General features: G+C 45.2%; 1 protein-coding gene across 5 annotated transcripts in view; it reads left to right on the top strand.

Annotated features, from left to right (window-relative positions):
* LOC311111115 (chromodomain-helicase-DNA-binding protein 9-like) overlaps positions 1-18,275 on the top strand; it is a 110,274-nt gene that overhangs the window by 27,384 nt on the left and 64,615 nt on the right. For 4 of the 5 annotated variants that reach the window (XM_084153793.1, XM_084153791.1, XM_084153792.1 and 1 more), the window contains one exon: positions 9,887-10,338. In XM_084153793.1, the coding sequence (XP_084009919.1) occupies positions 9,887-10,338 (452 nt within the window). Of the gene's footprint in view, positions 1-4,785; positions 5,878-9,886; positions 10,339-18,275 lie in introns of those variants that run through there. The other variant, XM_084153794.1, reaches the window with a different exon arrangement.

The following is an 18,275-nucleotide window of genomic DNA, read 5'->3' as shown; positions in this document are numbered from 1 at the left end:
AAGGCCTGATGCTCTTTTTAATTGGTTCAGGAAGCATCGCCGTGCAGTGTGCCCACTTTCATTTATCAACTACACCTCTCTACCCCCCCCCCTCTCTCTCTCTCTCTCTCTCTCTCTCTCTCTCTCTCTCTCTCTCTCTCTCACACACACTCCATCTCTCTCCTCTCTCTTGCTCTCACTCCCTCTCTCTCTCCCTCTCGCTCTCACTCCCTCTCTCTCTCCTCTCCCTCGCTCTCTCTCTCCTCTCTCTCTCTCTCTCCCTCTTTCCTCACTCTCCATGCATTACTTGAAATTGGCCCACAGCCATGGGTCTAATTAGCAGGCCTAATCTCTTCCCCACCTTCTGACAGAGTAATCTATATTCCATTAACCAGGCAGTAGGTTTGGTCTCTGGTTAGGCTAAGGTTGGGAACTGGGAAGGTGAGTAGTGTTGTATACTGCTGGTATTATCCCTCTCACAGCACAAGGCCAATAACTATTCTTAGGGACCTTACGCACAAAGACACGCCACACTTTGCTGTGAGGAGTATTTTTAAGGAAGAGTCGACGTCTAAGGTCGACTTCTAGGTACACTTCAGATATTTAAAAAAGGGAAACGTTTAGGCAGAGGCTGAAGTGAGAGAGAAGCAGTGGATCATCCCTATTATTCCTATATTATGCCCTATATTAGTCGTCAAAAGAAAAGTAGGCTGTCATTCATTAAAGTTTTAGGGACCAGTACCCCACACTGTCTCCTATATTTGCTCTGAAGGTACACTATATTCACTTGTTCAGCTCTCTCTGTTATAACAGATGCACTCTCCTACTAGCCTATACAACCAGCATTACAGCACTACCTAGTGGGTGAAAATATAGGCTGCCAGTTTGAGATGGTGGGTCTTGTGGGCTCTATGATTGGCTATAGTGTCGAGTTCCATCCTGTCCTAGGATGATAAATGTCAATTTCCCTAATGGTGAGTTAGTGGAGGCCTACTCAAAGGCCCGCAGAGGGAGGCAGAAGTAAGAGTGGCAGGCACACTAATACAAGCTCTGAGTCTGTGATGAGGTTATTATGGACTGTTTAGAGACTCACACCTGTGCCGCTGGCTCCCTCTTTATCTCTCTCTCTCTCTTGTTTTCTTCTTTCCCTCCCTTTATTCCTCCTCTCTCTTTCTCTTTCTCTCTCTCTTTCTCACTCACTTTAGCCCCCCCCCCCCCAGCACACTAATTTCTCAGGCCTATTTGCATGTTAACCGTTGGGTTGCCAAGGCACCGCAGATCCACCAAGCCATGTGACCAGTTAAGCATGTGCGACTGGCTGCCTGCCTGCGTTCACTGTTCCTGTTTCTCCATTGTTTTCACCAACACATCCTCAGCCTAGAGAGACAATACACCCTGTGCAGAGCCAGTCGCAGCTAAAAGCCTTCCTGTGTATGAATCTACGTATACATGGGTGTTATTAAATCTCTCCCTAGCTTTCTCTGTCTACCTCGGTCTGTTGCTCTTACCTAGTCTATCAGTCTCTCTCTCTCTCTCTCTCTCTCTCTCTCTCTCTCTCTCTCTCTCTCTCTCTCCTCTCTCTCTCTCTCTCTCCTCTCTCTCTCTCTCTCCCTCTCTCTCTCTCTCTCTCTCTCTCTCTCTCTCTCTCTCTCTCTCTCTCTCTCTCTCTCTCTCTCTCTCTCTCTCTCTCTCTCTCTCTCTCTCTCTCTCTCTCTCTCTCTCTCTCTCTCTCTCTCTCTCTCTCTCTCTCTCTCTCTCTCTCTCTCTCTCTCTCTCTCTCTCTCTCTCATTGAACAGCCTGTTATGTAGCCTTTTTTGCATTATGACGTCGGTCCAAGACTAAAAGGATGGACATTGCATTGCTGTCTGTCCGTCCCAAGGTATTTTGCCCCTCACTGCACAATACCACAGTGCACTATACTACATACAGTATTTTGTATACACACACACACAAACACACAAACACACACACACACACACACACACACACACACACACACACACACACACACACACACACACACACACACACACACACACACACACACACACACAGCACAGCACAGCACAGGCTTATTTATCTAAAGATGGCTATGGGGGAAACACATGAGCACTAGATTGGAGTTAACACAAGCTACTGTGTACATTGTGACCTCCCACACGTACTCTACGTTGGACTTTAACCAGTCATGTTATTCCTACAGTTGTACAGTTCAATGTTTTGTCATGTTTGTAGTTCCAATGTTCTTCCACAGAGTTAGATGTCTGGCAGGTTTTTAAGAGAATTGTGCTCAGACATACAGTACCAGTCAAAAGTTTGGACACACCTACTCATTCAAGGGTTTAATTTATTTTTTACTATTTTCTACATTGTAGAATAATAGTGAAGACATCAAAACTATGAAATAACACACATGGAATAATTTAGTAACCAAAAAAGTGTTAAACAAATCAAAATATATTTTATATTTGAGATTCTTCAAAGTAGCTACACTTTGCACACTCTTGGCATTCTCTCAACCAGCTTCACCTGGAATGCTTTTCCAACAGTCTTGAAGGAGTTCCCACATTTGCTGAGCATATGCGGAGATCATCCGTTCACCTACTCTGCGTCTCACAAAGACACGGTGGTTGGAACCAAAAATCTCAAATTTGGACTCATCATGCCAAAGGACAGATTTCCACCGGTCTAATGTCCATTGCTCGTGTTTCTTGCCCAAGCAAGTCTCTTCTTCTTATTGGTGTCCTTTAGTAGTGGTTTCTTTGCAGCAATTCGACAATGAAGGCCTGATTCACGCAGTTTCCTCTGAACAGTTGATGTTGAGATGTGTCTGTTACTTGAACTCTGTGAAGCATTTATTTTTGGGCTGCAATTTCTGAAGCTGGTAACTCTAATGAACTTATCCTCTGCAGCAGAGGTAACTCTGGGTCTTCCTTTCATGTGGCGGTCCTCATGAGAGCCAGTTTCATCATAGCGCATGATGGTTTTTGCGACTGCACTTGAAGAAACTTTAAAAGTTCTTGAAATGTTCTGTATCGACTGACCTTCATCTCTTAAAGTAATGATGGACTGTTCTTGCCATAATATGGACTTGGTATTTTACCAAATAGGGCTATCTTCTGTATACCACCCCTACCTTGTCACAACACAAGTGATTGGCTCAAACGCATTAAGAAGGAAAGAAATTCCACAAATTAACTTTTAACAAGGTACACCTAATTGAAATGCATTCCAGGTGACTACCTCATGAAGCTGGTTGAGAGAATGCCAAGAGTGTGCAAAGCTGTCATCAAGGCAAAGGGTGGCTACTTTGAAGAATCTCAAATATAAAATATATGTTGATTTGTTTAACACTTTTTTGGTTACTACATGATTCCATATGTGTTATTTCATTATTCTACATTGTAGAAAATAGTAAAAATAAAGAAAACTCTTGAGTGAGTAGGTGTGTCCAAACTTTTGACTGGTACTTTAGGCTGGAGATAGCATAGCCACATTATATTGCAGCTAAGCTGTTGTTTATTTAGCCAGTCAGGAAGGAGGGCTTTCCTTTTAGCTTTCACCTTTGTTTGCCACTACTGAAATGATGAGAGGGCCAGTTAAATACATCAATCAGTCAGTCTCTCTTTATTTCCTACCTCTCTCTCCCCTTTTCTTTCTCTCTAGTTTCCCCAATGCCTAATGGAAAACTATGAATATTGACAGAGATTATGACTTACTTATAGCCTACTAATCATACTAGCCTACTTATTAAACCGATAAAGCAACGCAGATCAGCTAAGTGAACTAGGCCTATGTCTTTAAGTGCTCAGTACCCCTTTCAGCTAAATCCATGTGAGATAATTATGCTCTGATATCATTAACCAGTGTTACATTTCAGACAGGGAGAGAACTGCTGCTCTGCTGCACATGTCCTTCTCTTAGCCACATAGCCATGTAGCCTTTAGCCTGTAGCTTACTAGTCTGTAGCTTCAGACCTGTTACTGTTATTTTTAACTAGCAGGGAGCTAACTATCCATCTCCAGGTACTTGGCCTCCCCTTAGCCACATAGCCATCTAGGCTAGCCATAGCCTGTAGCTTACCAACCTGTTCCCGGTTACTTCTGACTAGCAGGGAGCTAACGGTCAACCCCCAGGCTATATAGCCCTTTGTGGAACCTGAGAAGACTTGAAGGGGCTTATATGTTGTGCACAAGGTTTCAAACGAGAGGTCACTGAAAACACACTCATGTGCTTTAGAGCAGGATGTATGGCTCTTTAAGTTTGTGTGTGTGTGTGTGTGTGTGTGTGTGTGAGCGCGTGCATGCGTGCGTGTCTGGTGAGGTGTGTGTCTCCACTCTGGAACCTAACCCTGTGCCAGGCAGGCTCCAGGCCAGCCAGGCATGTCTGTGTGTTCCCCTCCCAGCACCATGTGCCCGCTGGAGCACATGGCCCCTGTGTCACGTTCAGAGGAGCCCCCTCCCTCTCTTCCCTCACCCCTCCAGTCAGACTGTCAGTCAGGGAAGGGAGAGAAGGCTCGTCATGGCCTGTCCTTTCACATCTCGCACGCGCTTGTGTGTGTAGGGGGGCTATCCTGTCACCTCTTCCTGGTGGAAGTGAACACGGCTGTGTGGCTGTGTGGCCAGCATCTGTCTGTGTCTCTCTTTCCCCACCAGAGTGTGTCTGAGATCACTGCTTTGCTGATAGTCTCTGCGAGTCAGCTCTCAGTGTGTTAGTGTGCTGTATTAGGGACAGTGCTATGGCTTTTTAGCCTCATGGTTTCATGGGTTTGCTCAAGTTTGCTGTTTGGTTGTTTAATAGTGAATTGTTTTGTTTTTTCTCATAGTGGATTTTCATGTTATGATTCTATACAACATAAAATTGTGTCATTCAGTTTCTTATGTATACTGTTTTATGTATAGAGCAATGTGCAACACAGGCGAGCCTGCATTCCATTCATGTTCATCTCTGTGCTTGTGTAGAAATCCAGTACTTTTGGGGTTAAGTTGTGAAAGTTAATGTAATAACTGCTAGCACCATCTGCTGGCCTACTTCCTCACAAAGAGAGAGGGAGTGAGTGAGAGAGCGAGAGAGAGAGAGAGAAAACGAGTCCGGATTTTAACGACATCTCTAATATTCATGCTGATGCATTTTGCTGCTTTGTGCTGCTTTCATTTTCCACCGCTCTGCTGCTGGAGACTCCAGCTCCTCACCATACACACCCCAGCACGGGAGAGGGCAGGGGAGAGAAAAAACTAGTGGAAAAGGGAAAACAACCAAGCAAGCTAGCACAAAACCCTTTTGTGTACAAAAGAGTAGCCTACCTTACCCTGGGATGTAAGAGAAAGAGGCACGAACGAAGAGAGAAAGAAAAAGGAACAAGTAGAGCGAGTGGACGGAGTGAACATGCGATTGCTGCCGGAGGGGAATCAATGAGAAGGGAGGGAAGAGAGGAGGGTAGAGCGAGAGAGCGACGCTGACAACCACACCACGAACCGCCTGCCTGAGCCGGACGGAGCTGAAGCACGCTGTAGCAGCAGAATGAGACGAGCTTCCTGGACTGCCACTGCCTCGCACCTCTTCTGGCTCAACCAGCCCTGCTCCCAGCTCTCCCACTGATCTGCAGCCCAGCCCCATGCACTCCTACTGAGCCTGAGCCCTGCCCGCTGGGAGAGGAGGCTCCACCGCCCGCCTGTACACTGCTTGTGGAGGGGGGAGGGGGTGGACACGCAGTTCAAGCAAGACAGATCGTCGAACGAGAGCGAGATAGTGAGAGAGAGGGAGTGAGCGAGCGAGAGAGAGAGAGAGAAAAAACCCGGCGAAAGGGCAAGGCTTTTGTTAGGTGGTTGGAGAGAGAGGGGGAGGAAGAAAAAAAGATAGAAAAAAACATGTCTACAGTGAAGAGGCCAAGAGGAAGGGTAAGTAAGCTGCACGGAGAGAGAGGGGAGGGAGGGAGGAGGGGCCGGACGACAGGAACTGAACAACCTCCTCTGCTACTGGCTCATGCTGCCTGCCTGATGCAGCTCCACTGTCGCCATCTTGAACTCGTTGTTGCTGCTTTTTCCCATACTAATTTGCTTAGCTGTGCTAGCTATGCTCTCTCACATGCTTTCCCTTCACTACCCCCCTCCTTTCAGTTTATCCCTCGTTTTCGCTCACTCCCTCCCTCCATGGATTCCTCTCCCCACCTCTGGTTCGATGCAGAAGGCGATGTGTGTGTGTGTGTGTGTGTGTGTGTGTGTGTGTGTGTGTGTGTGTGTGTGTGTCACATAAGCTGAGTACATCAGTCACACAGCGTTCACTGCATGAGGGACTGAGGGAGGAAGTGAGTGAGTGAGCAGACTAACTGGCCCAAATGTCCTGGCTATCTCTCGATCTCTCTGTACCTTTCCTTACTGTAATAGTGCAAAGCGTTTTCATGGGAGCGTGTGGTGGCAGAGAGAGAGATTGAAATCACTGCAGTGCTGGCAGCCTGTAATTTCAGTTATTTATAGACGTATTACACAGCTGCAGAGCACTTGGTTTTGGTGCATTTTTCTTCTCTCCCTCGCTTTCTCACTCACTTTTCATACAAACTCTCATTCCTGCTCTCATTCCCGCTCTCTCCACTTTGCTCCTTCCCTCTCTTCCCTGTTCTTTACCATGACTTTCTCTTTCTCTTTCCGATTTCAGTTATGAGCAATGATTTCCACTAATAGCCTGGGCATCACAGCACACCTTAAACCTATAATTCTGTAGCTACAGCTCTTGTTTATCTTCCAAATGAACTGCTATTTATTTCTCCCCTCCCCCCGCTTTGTTTGTGGCAGTTCGAGATAATTCTCTTTATTTAGCAGTCAGGAAAGCAACGGGCTGTGCTGTGCTGTGGCTCGGCCTCGGGTCATGTAGCCATCCACTCTGACTGCAACACCTTTAGATTAGCTCACCCATGTATAGGCTCTGGGCCCACCCGAAGGGACTTGTTTGGGAATAAATCTCAGCCCATGTATTATTCACATTTTATCATGTATCGGCCTTGTCTATATTATTTATGCTAGTTTGGCTGAATGTCAGTGTGCCGGTCCTGCCTGTCTGTGTTTCTTTCTGCCTGTCTTAATGAAAGTTTGTGCTGTTGCAATCTATATGACTAGGGGGAAAAAGTGAGTGGCCAGCAGAAAGTTGAGAGAGCAACACTTTCAGCATGTCTGTGAGGTAGTGGGGTAGAGACACAGCAGCAACATGGGATATTCTGCTGACTGACTGTTTAGGTCTTTAAAAGGCTATCAAGGCAATGCCAAGGCTATGTCAAGGCAATGTCAAGGCTATGTCAAGGCTATGTCAAGGCTATGTCAAGGCAATGCCAAGGCTATGTCAAGGCTATGTCAAGGCTATGTCAAGGCTATATCATGATCAAGGCTTCGAGGGCCTAATAGGAGAGGTACAGCCAACTAGCCAACCGTGTTGTTGTGACTTCTGCTGTGTGTGTTTTCTAGACAAGCTGGCTGTTGTTTTCAGTGTTCTGTTTTCTAGATCGATCAGTGTAACTTCCCTTTTGACAATCACATTCATATCATACGGCCTTAGAGTGCAATAAAAACTAGTAATTTTCCTCATCTGCCATTTCTTGGAAATGATGAGTTAAGCTTCCTGAGAAGGCTGATTTCTCAGTATGTCTCTCCTCTGTTAGCTACTGCTAAAGGCTATGACTACAAACTACTCATAGCTCATAGCATGTTGCTTCGTCATTTCTTGTCTCTCTCTCTCTCTCTCTCTCTCTCTCTCTCCCCACGTCACTAAGCAGCAGTGTGTTATACAACTTGATTGTTATGCACATGGGGTTTTTCAGAGCTTCACTTATTCACTGTGTAATCCCATTCTTTTGGGTTTACAACATTTCCTTATTGAGCCTGCCTGAGTGACTTGACTCTCATTCCAGGCAGCAAAGCTGATATGGTACATTTCACACTTCTGTTCCTGAGGAGGAAGATGATGTGTGAGAGAGGCTGTGGAGGGTTAACTGAAGGGGAATGTGAGAACTAGGAGTTAATTATTTAACTATTCAGTCTGGGATTCAGGAATGTAGCTTTGGTTTGGCTACATGAGAACATGAGCATAGTGGGGGGAGATTAGGGTGTGTGTGTGTTAACGACCACAAGATCATCCACTTCGCAGGAAATTACATTAAGATCAGGCCAAGATACCTTTGTAATGCACAGCTCTTTCCAGTCTTGCTATTAATGCAGATGTATACAGTGGGGAGAACAAGTATTTGATACACTGCCGATTTTGCAGGTTTTCCTACTTACAAAGCATGTAGAGGTCTGTAATTTTTATCATAGGTACACTTCAACTGTGAGAGACGGAATCTAGAACAAAAATCCAGAAAATCACATTGTATGATTTTTAAGTAATTAATTTACATTTTATTGCATGACATAAGTATTTGATACATCAGAAAAGCAGAACTTAATATTTGGTACAGAAACCTTTGTTTGCAATTACAGAGATCATATGTTTCCTGTAGGTCTTGACCAGGTTTGCACACACTGCAGCAGGGATTTTGGCCCACTCCTCCATACAGACCTTCTCCAGATCCTTCAGGTTTCGGGGCTGTCGCTGGGCAATACAGACTTTCAGCTCCCTCCAAAGATGTTCTATTGGGTTCAGGTCTGGAGACTGTCTAGGCCACTCCAGGACCTTGAGATGCTTCTTACAGAGCCACTCCTTAGTTGCCCTGGCTGTGTGTTTCGGGTCGTTGTCATGCTGGAAGACCCAGCCACGACCCATCTTCAATGCTCTTACTGAGGGAAGGAGGTTGTTGGCCAAGATCTCACGATACATGGCCCCATCCTTCCTCCCTTCAATACGGTGCAGTCGTCCTGTCCCCTTTACAGAAAAGCATCCCCAAAGAATGATGTTTCCACCTCCATGCTTCACGGTTGGGATGGTGTTCTTGGGGTTGTACTCATCCTTCTTCTTCCTCCAAACACGGCGAGTGGAGTTTAGACCAAAAAGCTCTATTTTTGTCTCATCAGACCACATGACCTTCTCCCATTCCTCCTCTGGATCATCCAGATGGTCATTGGCAAACTTCAGATGGGCCTGGACATGCGCTGGCTTGAGCAGGGGGACCTTGCGTGCGCTGCAGGATTTTAATCCATGACGGCGTAGTGTGTTACTAATGGTTTTCTTTGAGACTGTGGTCCCAGCTCTCTTCAGGTCATTGACCAGGTCCTGCCGTGTAGTTCTGGGCTGATCCCTCACCTTCCTCATGATCATTGATGCCCCACGAGGTGAGATCTTGCATGGAGCCCCAGACCGAGGATGATTGACCGTCATCTTGAACTTCTTCCATGTTCTAATAATTGCGCCAACAGTTGTTGCCTTCTCACCAAGCTGCTTGCCTATTGTCCTGTAGCCCATCCCAGCCTTGTGCAGGTCTACAATTTTATCCCTGATGTCCTTACACAGCTCTCTGGTCTTGGCCATTGTGGAGAGGTTGGAGTCTGTTTGATTGAGTGTGTGGACAGGTGTCTTTTATACAGGTAACGAGTTCAAACAGGTGCAGTTAATACAGGTAATGAGTGGAGAACAGGAGGGCTTCTTAAAGAAAAACTAACAGGTCTGTGAGAGCCGGAATTCTTACTGGTTGGTAGGTGATCAAATACTTATGTCATGCAATAAAATGCAAATTAATTACTTAAAAATCATACAATGTGATTTTCTGGATTTTTGTTTTAGATTCCGTCTCTCACAGTTGAAGTGTACCTATGATAAAAATTACAGACCTCTACATGCTTTGTAAGTAGGAAAACCTGCAAAATCGGCAGTGTATCAAATACTTGTTCTCCCCACTGTATATGTTACAATGACATCATCCTGTTGGTATCCTGTGTTCCCTCAGTCTGATTCATATCCCCCACCTCCTCTCCCTCCTCTTCTCTCCAGCCTCCCAAGAACAAGAATGCTAATGGTCCCAACAGCCACGCAGCAGCGCGGGTCCTCAGCCCCCCGATGAAGAGCAGCTCATCCTCCTCTTCCTCGTCTTCGTCCTCCTACAGCTCGTCGTTGGAGAAGCGGGCCCAGCGGAGGCTTGTGAAGGAGCAGAGGGAACAGCAGCAGCAGCTGATGGAGGAGGCTGGGGAGGACAAGCAACAGAAGGCTAACAGGATCATCCATGAGGCCATCGCTAAGGCCCGGGAGAGAGGAGAGAAGAACATCCCCAGGGTCATGAGTCCAGAGAGCTTCCCCTCTGGCAGCTCCTCGGCCCACAGGAGAGAGAGGGAGAGGGACAGAAACAGAGACAGGGAGAGGGACCGAGGCAACAAGACCAGGCCCAAGACCTCCAAGAAGGCCCGCATTGTGCCCTCGTCCAAGCCCAAACAGAAGGCCAAGATCGGGTAGGTGTCTAACTGACCTTGTTCTCATACGCCTCACTATGCCCTTAGAACACCACAGCTGTATGGCTGATACAAGACCACGGTGTCTTATTTGTTTTGAAAAGTAATTTCAGTGGCCTTCCACTTTAAATCTACCATTTCATTTTTGCTCTGCACTCTGTCTAAAGCAAGTTGTGTCACACTGTCAATTCTCCTTTAATGGCTTGGCTTCCTTTGTACCCATTTATTTCTGGGCACAATAAAATAGCTGGTTGACTAGCTGCTAGCAGCTGCTAGCTTGACAGACATACACTACCGTTCAAAAGTTTGGGGTCACTTAGAAATGTCCTTGTTTTCAAAAGAAAATCAATTTGAATGTCCATTAAAATAACATCAAATTGATCAGAAATACAGTGTACATTTTACATTTTACATTTACATTTACATTTTAGTCATTTAGCAGACGCTCTTATCCAGAGCGACTTACAGTTAGTGCATACATTATATTTTTTTCCCCCTGTGGGAATCGAACCCACAACCCTGGCGTTGCAAACGCCATGCTCTACCAACTGAGCTACATCCCCTGCCGGCCATTCCCTCCCCTACCCTGGACGACGCTGGGCCAATTGTGCGCCGCCCCATGGGTCTCCCAGTCGCGGCCGGCTACGACAGAGCCTGGATACGAACCAGGATCTCTAGTGGCACAGCTAGCACTGCGATGCAGTGCCTTAGACCACTGCGCCACTCGGGAGACGGACATTGTTGTGTAGACATTGTTAATATTGTAAATGGCTATTGTAGCTGGAAACAGCTGATTTTTTATGGAATATCTACATAGGTGTACAGAGGCCCATTATCAGGAACCATCAATCCTGTGTTCCAATGGCACGTTGTGTTTGCTAATCCAAGTTTATCATTTTAAAAGGCTAATTGATCATTAGAAAACCCTTTGCAATTATGTTAGCACAGCTGAAAACTGTTGTGCTGATTAAAGAAGCAATAACACTGGCTTTCTTGAGACTAGTTGAGTATCTGGAGCATCAGCAATTGTGGGTTCGATTACAGGCTCAAAATGGCCAGAAACAAATAACTTTCTTCTGAAACTCGTCAGTCTATTCTTGTTCTGAGAAATTAAGGCTATCCCATGCGAGAAATTGCCAAGAAACTGAAGATCTCGTACAACGCTGTGTACTACTCCCTTCACAGAACAGCGCAAACTGGCTCTAACCAGAATAGAAAGAGGAGTGGGATGCCCCGGTGCAGCTTCATTAAATAGTACCCGCAAAACACCAGTCTCAACGTCAACAGTGAAGAGGCGACTCCGGGATGCTGACCTTCTAGGCAGAGTTGCAAAGAAAAAGCCATATCTCAGACTGCCCATCTTAATCTTTTTTTTTTATTGGCCAGTCTGAGATAAGGCTTTTTCTTTGCAACTCTGCCTAGAAGGTCAAGATCCCGGAGTCGCCTCTTCACTGTTTACGTTATGACTGGTGTTTTGCGGGTACTATTTAATGAAGCTGCCAGTTGAGGACCTGTGAGGCATCTGTTTCTCAAACTAGACACTCTAAAGTATTTGTCCTCTTGCTCAGTTGTACACCGGGAATAGCCTTCATTTCTCAGAACAAGAATAGACTGACGAGTTTCAGAAGAAAGTTATTTGTTTCTGGCCATTTTGAGCCTGTAATCAAACCCACAATTGCTGATGCTCCAGATACTCAACTAGTCTCAAGAAGGCCAGTTTTATTGCTTCTTTAATCAGCACAACAGTTTCAGCTGTGCTAACATAATTGCAAAAGGGTTTTCTAATGATCAATTAGCCTTTTAAAATGATCAACTTGGATTAGCAAACACAACGTGCCATTGGAACACAGGACTGATGGTGGCTGATAATGGGCCTCTGTACGCCTATGTAGATATTCCATAAAAAAATCAGCTCTTTCCAGCTACAATAGCCATTTACAACATTAACAATGTCTACACTGTATTTCTGATCAATTTGATGTTATTTTAATGGACAAAAAAATTGCTTTTCTTTCGAAAACAAGGACATTTCTAAGTGACCCCAAACTTTTGAACGGTAGTGTAGCTGCTCGTAAAATAGTAGCTGCCAAGATGGCAGCTCAAAGTTCATTTTAATTTACGGCATGCTAGAACTGTAAACCAACAGCCACATTCATGACACAGACAGACAGGATGGAGCAACAACGGCTGCTGTTAGCATTTAGGCTAGCTTGCTGCAGGTAGGACAACTAGGTTATGACAGGGACTAGTGGATATAGGGATTTAGTGTATACTGTATCCGGTTCCCTTCCCCCTGTACAGTGAAACTGTGTTGTTGAACTGTAAGCCACACCCAGTGTGAGCTCATGTAATATCTGGCCTGAGGCGGGGAAAGACAGGCAGCCAGGCTTGGAGGCAGGAAGAAGGCAGGCAGGCTGGAAGGCAGGAAGACCGGCAGGCAGACATGCTGACTGGCTGGGAGGCAGAAAGACTGGCAGGCAGGCAGAAAGACAGGCATGCAAGCTGGGAGGCAGGAAGACATGCAGGCAAGCTGGGAGGCAGGGAGGAGGAATGTGTATATTGTCACTCAGGTCATCACCAGGGTGGTTATGGAAGCTGTGAAATGAACCAATCAGGGATAGAGAGAGACGCTCTTTTTTCATATTCTCATTAAGCGAGCAGGGCTGAGAACAGCACAATGGCTGACTATATTGTCTCCCTGCCTGCTTCCCTGCTTCATGATTAAAGATTATATGAGCTCGGCGGCTGCATGTGGAAATGGCTGTAACAGATAATGGATTTTGCTCTGTGAGAGATAGTAAGAGAGAGAGAGTGTGTGTTGCAGTGGTGCAGATGTTAATGAGGGAGAATATACATCTGTCAGGTTAGATAAGGGTTGGGCTGAACCGGGTCTGTATGGTTCATACTCAGGAAACCCAATGGGCCTGATGTTGAACACTAGAGATTTTTTTTTGAATTAATTTCACTATTCGAATAGTATCATGAATTTTTGTCGGATATTGAAATTATATACAGTACTAGTCAAAAGCTTGGAAACACCTATTCATTCAAGGGTTTTTCTTTATTTTTACTATTTTCTACATTGTAGAAAAATAGTGAAGACATCAAAACTATTAAATAACACATATGGAATCATGTAGTAAACAAAAAACTGTTAAATAAATCAAAATATATTTTAGATTCTTCAAAGTAGCGACCCTTTGCCTTAATGACAGCTTTGTACACTCTTGGCATTCTCTCAACCAGCTTCACCTGGAATGCTTTTCCAACAGTCTTGAAGGAGTTCCTACATATGCAGAGCACTTGTTGGCTCCTTTTCCTTCACTCTGCCATCCAACTCATCCCAAACCATCTCAATTGGGTTGAGGTCTGGTGATTGTGGAGGCCAGGTCATCTGATGCAGCATCATCACTCTCCTTCTTGGTCAAATAGCCCTTACACAGCCTGGAGGTGTGTTGGGTCATTGTCCTGTTGAAAAAAAAATGATAGTCCCACTAAGCGCAAACCAGATGGGATGGCGTATCGCTGCAGAATGCTGTGGTAGCCATGCTGGTTAAGTGTGCCTTGAATTCTAAATAAATCACTGACAGTGTCACCAGCAAAGCACCCCCACACCATCACACCTCCTCCTCCATGCTTCACGGTAGGAACCACACATGCAGAGATCATCCTACTCTGCGTCTTACAAAGACACAGCGGTTGGAACCCAAAATCTCCAATTTGGATTCATCAGACCAAAGGACAGATTTCCACCGGTCTAATGTCCATTGCTCGTGTTTCTTGGCCCAAGCAAGTCACTTATTGGTGTCCTTTAGTAGTGCTTTCTTTGCAGCAATTCGACCATGAAGGCCTGATTCACGCAGTCTCCTCTGAACAGTTGATGTTGAGATGTGTCTGCTACTTGAACTCTGTGAAGCATTTATTTGGGCTGCTATCTGAGGTGCAGTTAACTCTAATGAACTTATCCTCTGCAGCAGAGGTAACTCTGGGTCTTCCTTTCCTGTGGCGGTCCTGATGAGAGCCAGTTTCATCATAGCGCTTGATGGTTTTTGTGACTGCACTTGAAGAAACTTTAAAAGTTCTAGACATTTTCCAGATGGATTGACCTTCATGTCTTAAAGTAATGTCATTTCTCTTTGCTTATTTTAGCTGTAATATATATGGACTTGGTCTTTTACCAAATAGGGCTATCTTCTGTATACCACCCCTACCTTGTCACAACACAAGTGATTGGCTCAAACGCATTAAGAAGGAAATAAATTCCACAAGTTAACTTTTAACAAGGCACACCTGTTAATTGAAATGCATTCCAGGTGACTACCTCATGAAGCTGGTTGAGAGAATGCCAAGAGTAAAAATAAAGAAAACCCTTGAATGAGTATGTGTGTCCAAACTTTTGACTGGTACTGTATATTTATTTTACTTAAGTTTTTAACCTGAGCACTGCTGCGCGAGGGAGAGAGGCTGGCGCTCTATTGCTGCAGCTGCGGAGGGGGCGGTGTGTGTGAGATGGGAGTTAGCAGACGGAGGGAAAAAAAGAGACGTCAAGGCGCCAACTTGGTTACAGCCAAGACTAGCTAACTTGTAGCAGGCACAATGTCATTTATCATCCCAATAACAGTGCCTGTCTTGACTGGAGTAGTCTAGAGAAACTAGCTAGCTGGGCTAGTTGAGGCCACATGCTGCGCTTTCTCCTCAACCCCATTCAGATAAAACAACAGCCTACATACCTGTTGGTTGCTCGTTGTAGCCTACTACTTCCCATTTTGCTAACTTTTAATTCTGTCATTTTTATTCCATCTTGCATTGCATTAGTGAACTCACTCCACTTGCTACACATTGAGCCTATTTGCGGCTTTGATTGATCAACATAAACAACAAATCAAATCAAAATGTAATCAAATTTTAAACAAGAGGTGTAGACTAACAGTGAAATGCTTACATACTGGCCCTTCCCAACAATGCAGAATAAAAATACATATATAATAATGAATAAATACACTATGAGCAATTATAGCTTGGCTATATACATGGGGTACCAGTACCGAGTCTGTGCAAGGGTACATATAGGTAGGGGTAAAGGGACTAGGCAACAGGATAGATAATAGACAGTAGCAGCAGCGACTGTGATGAGTGTGTAATTGTTTGTGTGGCGACAATGTGCTGTTCATGTGTACTGTATGTGTTGGAGTGTCAGTGTGAGTGTGTGGGTAGATTCCAGTGTGTGTGCATAGAGTCAAAAAGAGTTAGTGCAAAAAGGGTTAATGCAGATAGTCCGGGTAGCTATTAGGTGAACTATTTAGCAGTCTTATGGCTTGGGGGTAGAAGCTGTTCAAGAACGTTTTGGTCACAGACTTAGCGCTCCACTACCGTTTGCCGTGCTGTAGCAGAGAGAACAGAACTTCGGTGGCTGGGTCTTTGACAATTTTTAGGTTCTTCCTCTGACACGTACGGCCCCAGTGATGTACTAGGCTGTACGCACTACCCTCTGTAGCGCCTTGCGGTCTGATGCCAAGCAGTTGCCATACCTAGAGGTGATGCAGCCAGTCAAGATACTCTCAGTGGTGCAGCTGTAGAACTTTTTGAGGATCTGAGGTCCCATGCCAACTTTTTTCAGCCTCCTGAGGGGGAAGAGGCATTGTCGTGCCCTCTTCACAACAGTGTTGGTGTGTTTGGACCATGATAGGTCCTTAGAGATGTGGACATAGAGGAACTTGAAGCTCTCGACCCACTCCACTACAGCCCTGTCGATGTGAATGGGGGCGTGTTCGGCCCTAAGTTTCCTGTAGTCCACGATAAGCTCCTTTGTCTTGCCCACGTTGGGGAAGAGGTTGTTGTCCTGGTACCACACTGCCAGGTCTCTGATCTCCTCCTTATAAGCTGTCTCATCGTCATCGGTGATCAGGCCAGTAGTCGTGTCATCTGCAAACTTAATGATGTTGTTGGAGTCGTGCGCGGTCATGCAGTTGTGGGTGAACAGGGAGTACAGGAGGGGACAAAGCACGCACCCCTGAGGGGACCCGTGTTGAGGGTCAGCATGGCGGATGTGTTGTTGCCTACCCTCACCACATGGGGGCAGCCCGTCAGGAAGTCCAGGATCCAGTTGCAGAGGGAGGTGTTCAGTCCCAGGGACCTTAGTTTAGGGCTGGGCGATATGGCCTAAAAATCATATCTCCATTTCTATTCAAGCTTATGGGCGTTTCACAAGTCTCATCAACAATCTCTCAAGTCCACGTGTTAGTGAATTGTTATGAATTGTTATGAACACACCCTTCTGTCTGTCTCCAACTTTTTGAAAAGCATGTTAGCCTGTCCACTTTTTTCAGATGTTGAAATCAAGTGGCCTACCTTATTTCTCAGAATGAGAACGAGTTGACAATTCCTTATATAATTGTATTTTATGCTTATTGCACATTTGATAAAACACAGACTAGACAGCTAGTATACAGTGGGGAAAAAAAGTATTTAGTCAGCCACCAATTGTGCAAGTTCTCCCACTTAAAAAGATGAGAGAGCCCTGTAATTTTCATCATAGGTACACGTCAACTATGACAGACAAATTGAGATTTTCTTTCTCCAGAAAATCACATTGTAGGATTTTTTATGAATTTATTTGCAAATTATGGTGGAAAATAAGTATTTGGTCACCTACAAACAAGCAAGATTTCTGGCTCTCACAGACCTGTAACTTCTTCTTTAAGAGGCTCCTCTGTCCTCCACTCGTTACCTGTATTAATGGCACCTGTTTGAACTTGTTATCAGTATAAAAGACACCTGTCCACAACCTCAAACAGTCACACTCCAAACTCCACTATGGCCAAGACCAAAGAGCTGTCAAAGGACACCAGAAACAAAATTGTAGACCTGCACCAGGCTGGGAAGACTGAATCTGCAATAGGTAAGCAGCATGGTTTGAAGAAATCTACTGTGGGAGCAATTATTAGGAAATGGAAGACATACAAGACCACTGATAATCTCCCTCGATCTGGGGCTCCACGCAAGATCTCACCCCGTGGGGTCAAAATGATCACAAGAACGGTGAGCAAAAATCCCAGAACCACACGGGGGGACCTAGTGAATGACCTGCAGAGAGCTGGGACCAAAGTAACAAAGCCTACCATCAGTAACACACTACGCCGCCAGGGACTCAAATCCTGCAGTGCCAGACGTGTCCCCCTGCTTAAGCCAGTACATGTCCAGGCCCGTCTGAAGATTGCTAGAGTGCATTTGGATGATCCAGAAGAGGATTGGGAGAATGTCATATGGTCAGATGAAACCAAAATAGAACTTTTTGGTAAAAACTCAACTCGTCGTGTTTGGAGGACAAAGAATGCTGAGTTGCATCCAAAGAACACCATACCTACTGTGAAGCATGGGGGTGGAAACATCATGCTTTGGGGCTGTTTTTCTGCAAAGGGACCAGGACGACTGATCCGTGTAAAGGAAAGAATGAATGGGGCCATGTATCGTGAGATTTTGAGTGAAAACCTCCTTCCATCAGCAAGGGCATTGAAGATGAAACGTGGCTGGGTCTTTCAGCATGACAATGATCCCAAACACACTGCCCGGGCAACGAAGGAGTGGCTTCGTAAGAAGTATTTCAAGGTCCTGGAGTGGCCTAGCCAGTCTCCAGATCTCAACCCCATAGAAAATCTTTGGAGGGAGTTGAAAGTCCGTGTTGCCCAGCGACAGCCCCAAAACATCACTGCTCTAGAGGAGATCTGCATGGAGGAATGGGCCAAAATACCAGCAACAGTGAGTGAAAACCTTGTGAAGACTTACAGAAAACGTTTGACCTGTGTCTTTGCCAACAAAGGGTATATAACAAAGTATTGAGAAACTTTTGTTATTGACCAAATACTTATTTTCCACCATAATTTGCAAATAAATTCATTAAAAATCCTACAATGTGATTTTCTGGAGAAAAAAAATCTCAT

The sequence above is a fragment of the Coregonus lavaretus genome, assembly GCF_964263955.1.
Source record: "Coregonus lavaretus genome assembly, chromosome: 37".
Taxonomy (NCBI): Eukaryota; Metazoa; Chordata; class Actinopteri; order Salmoniformes; family Salmonidae; genus Coregonus; species Coregonus lavaretus.
This window is presented reverse-complemented; position numbering and strand designations above follow the sequence as displayed.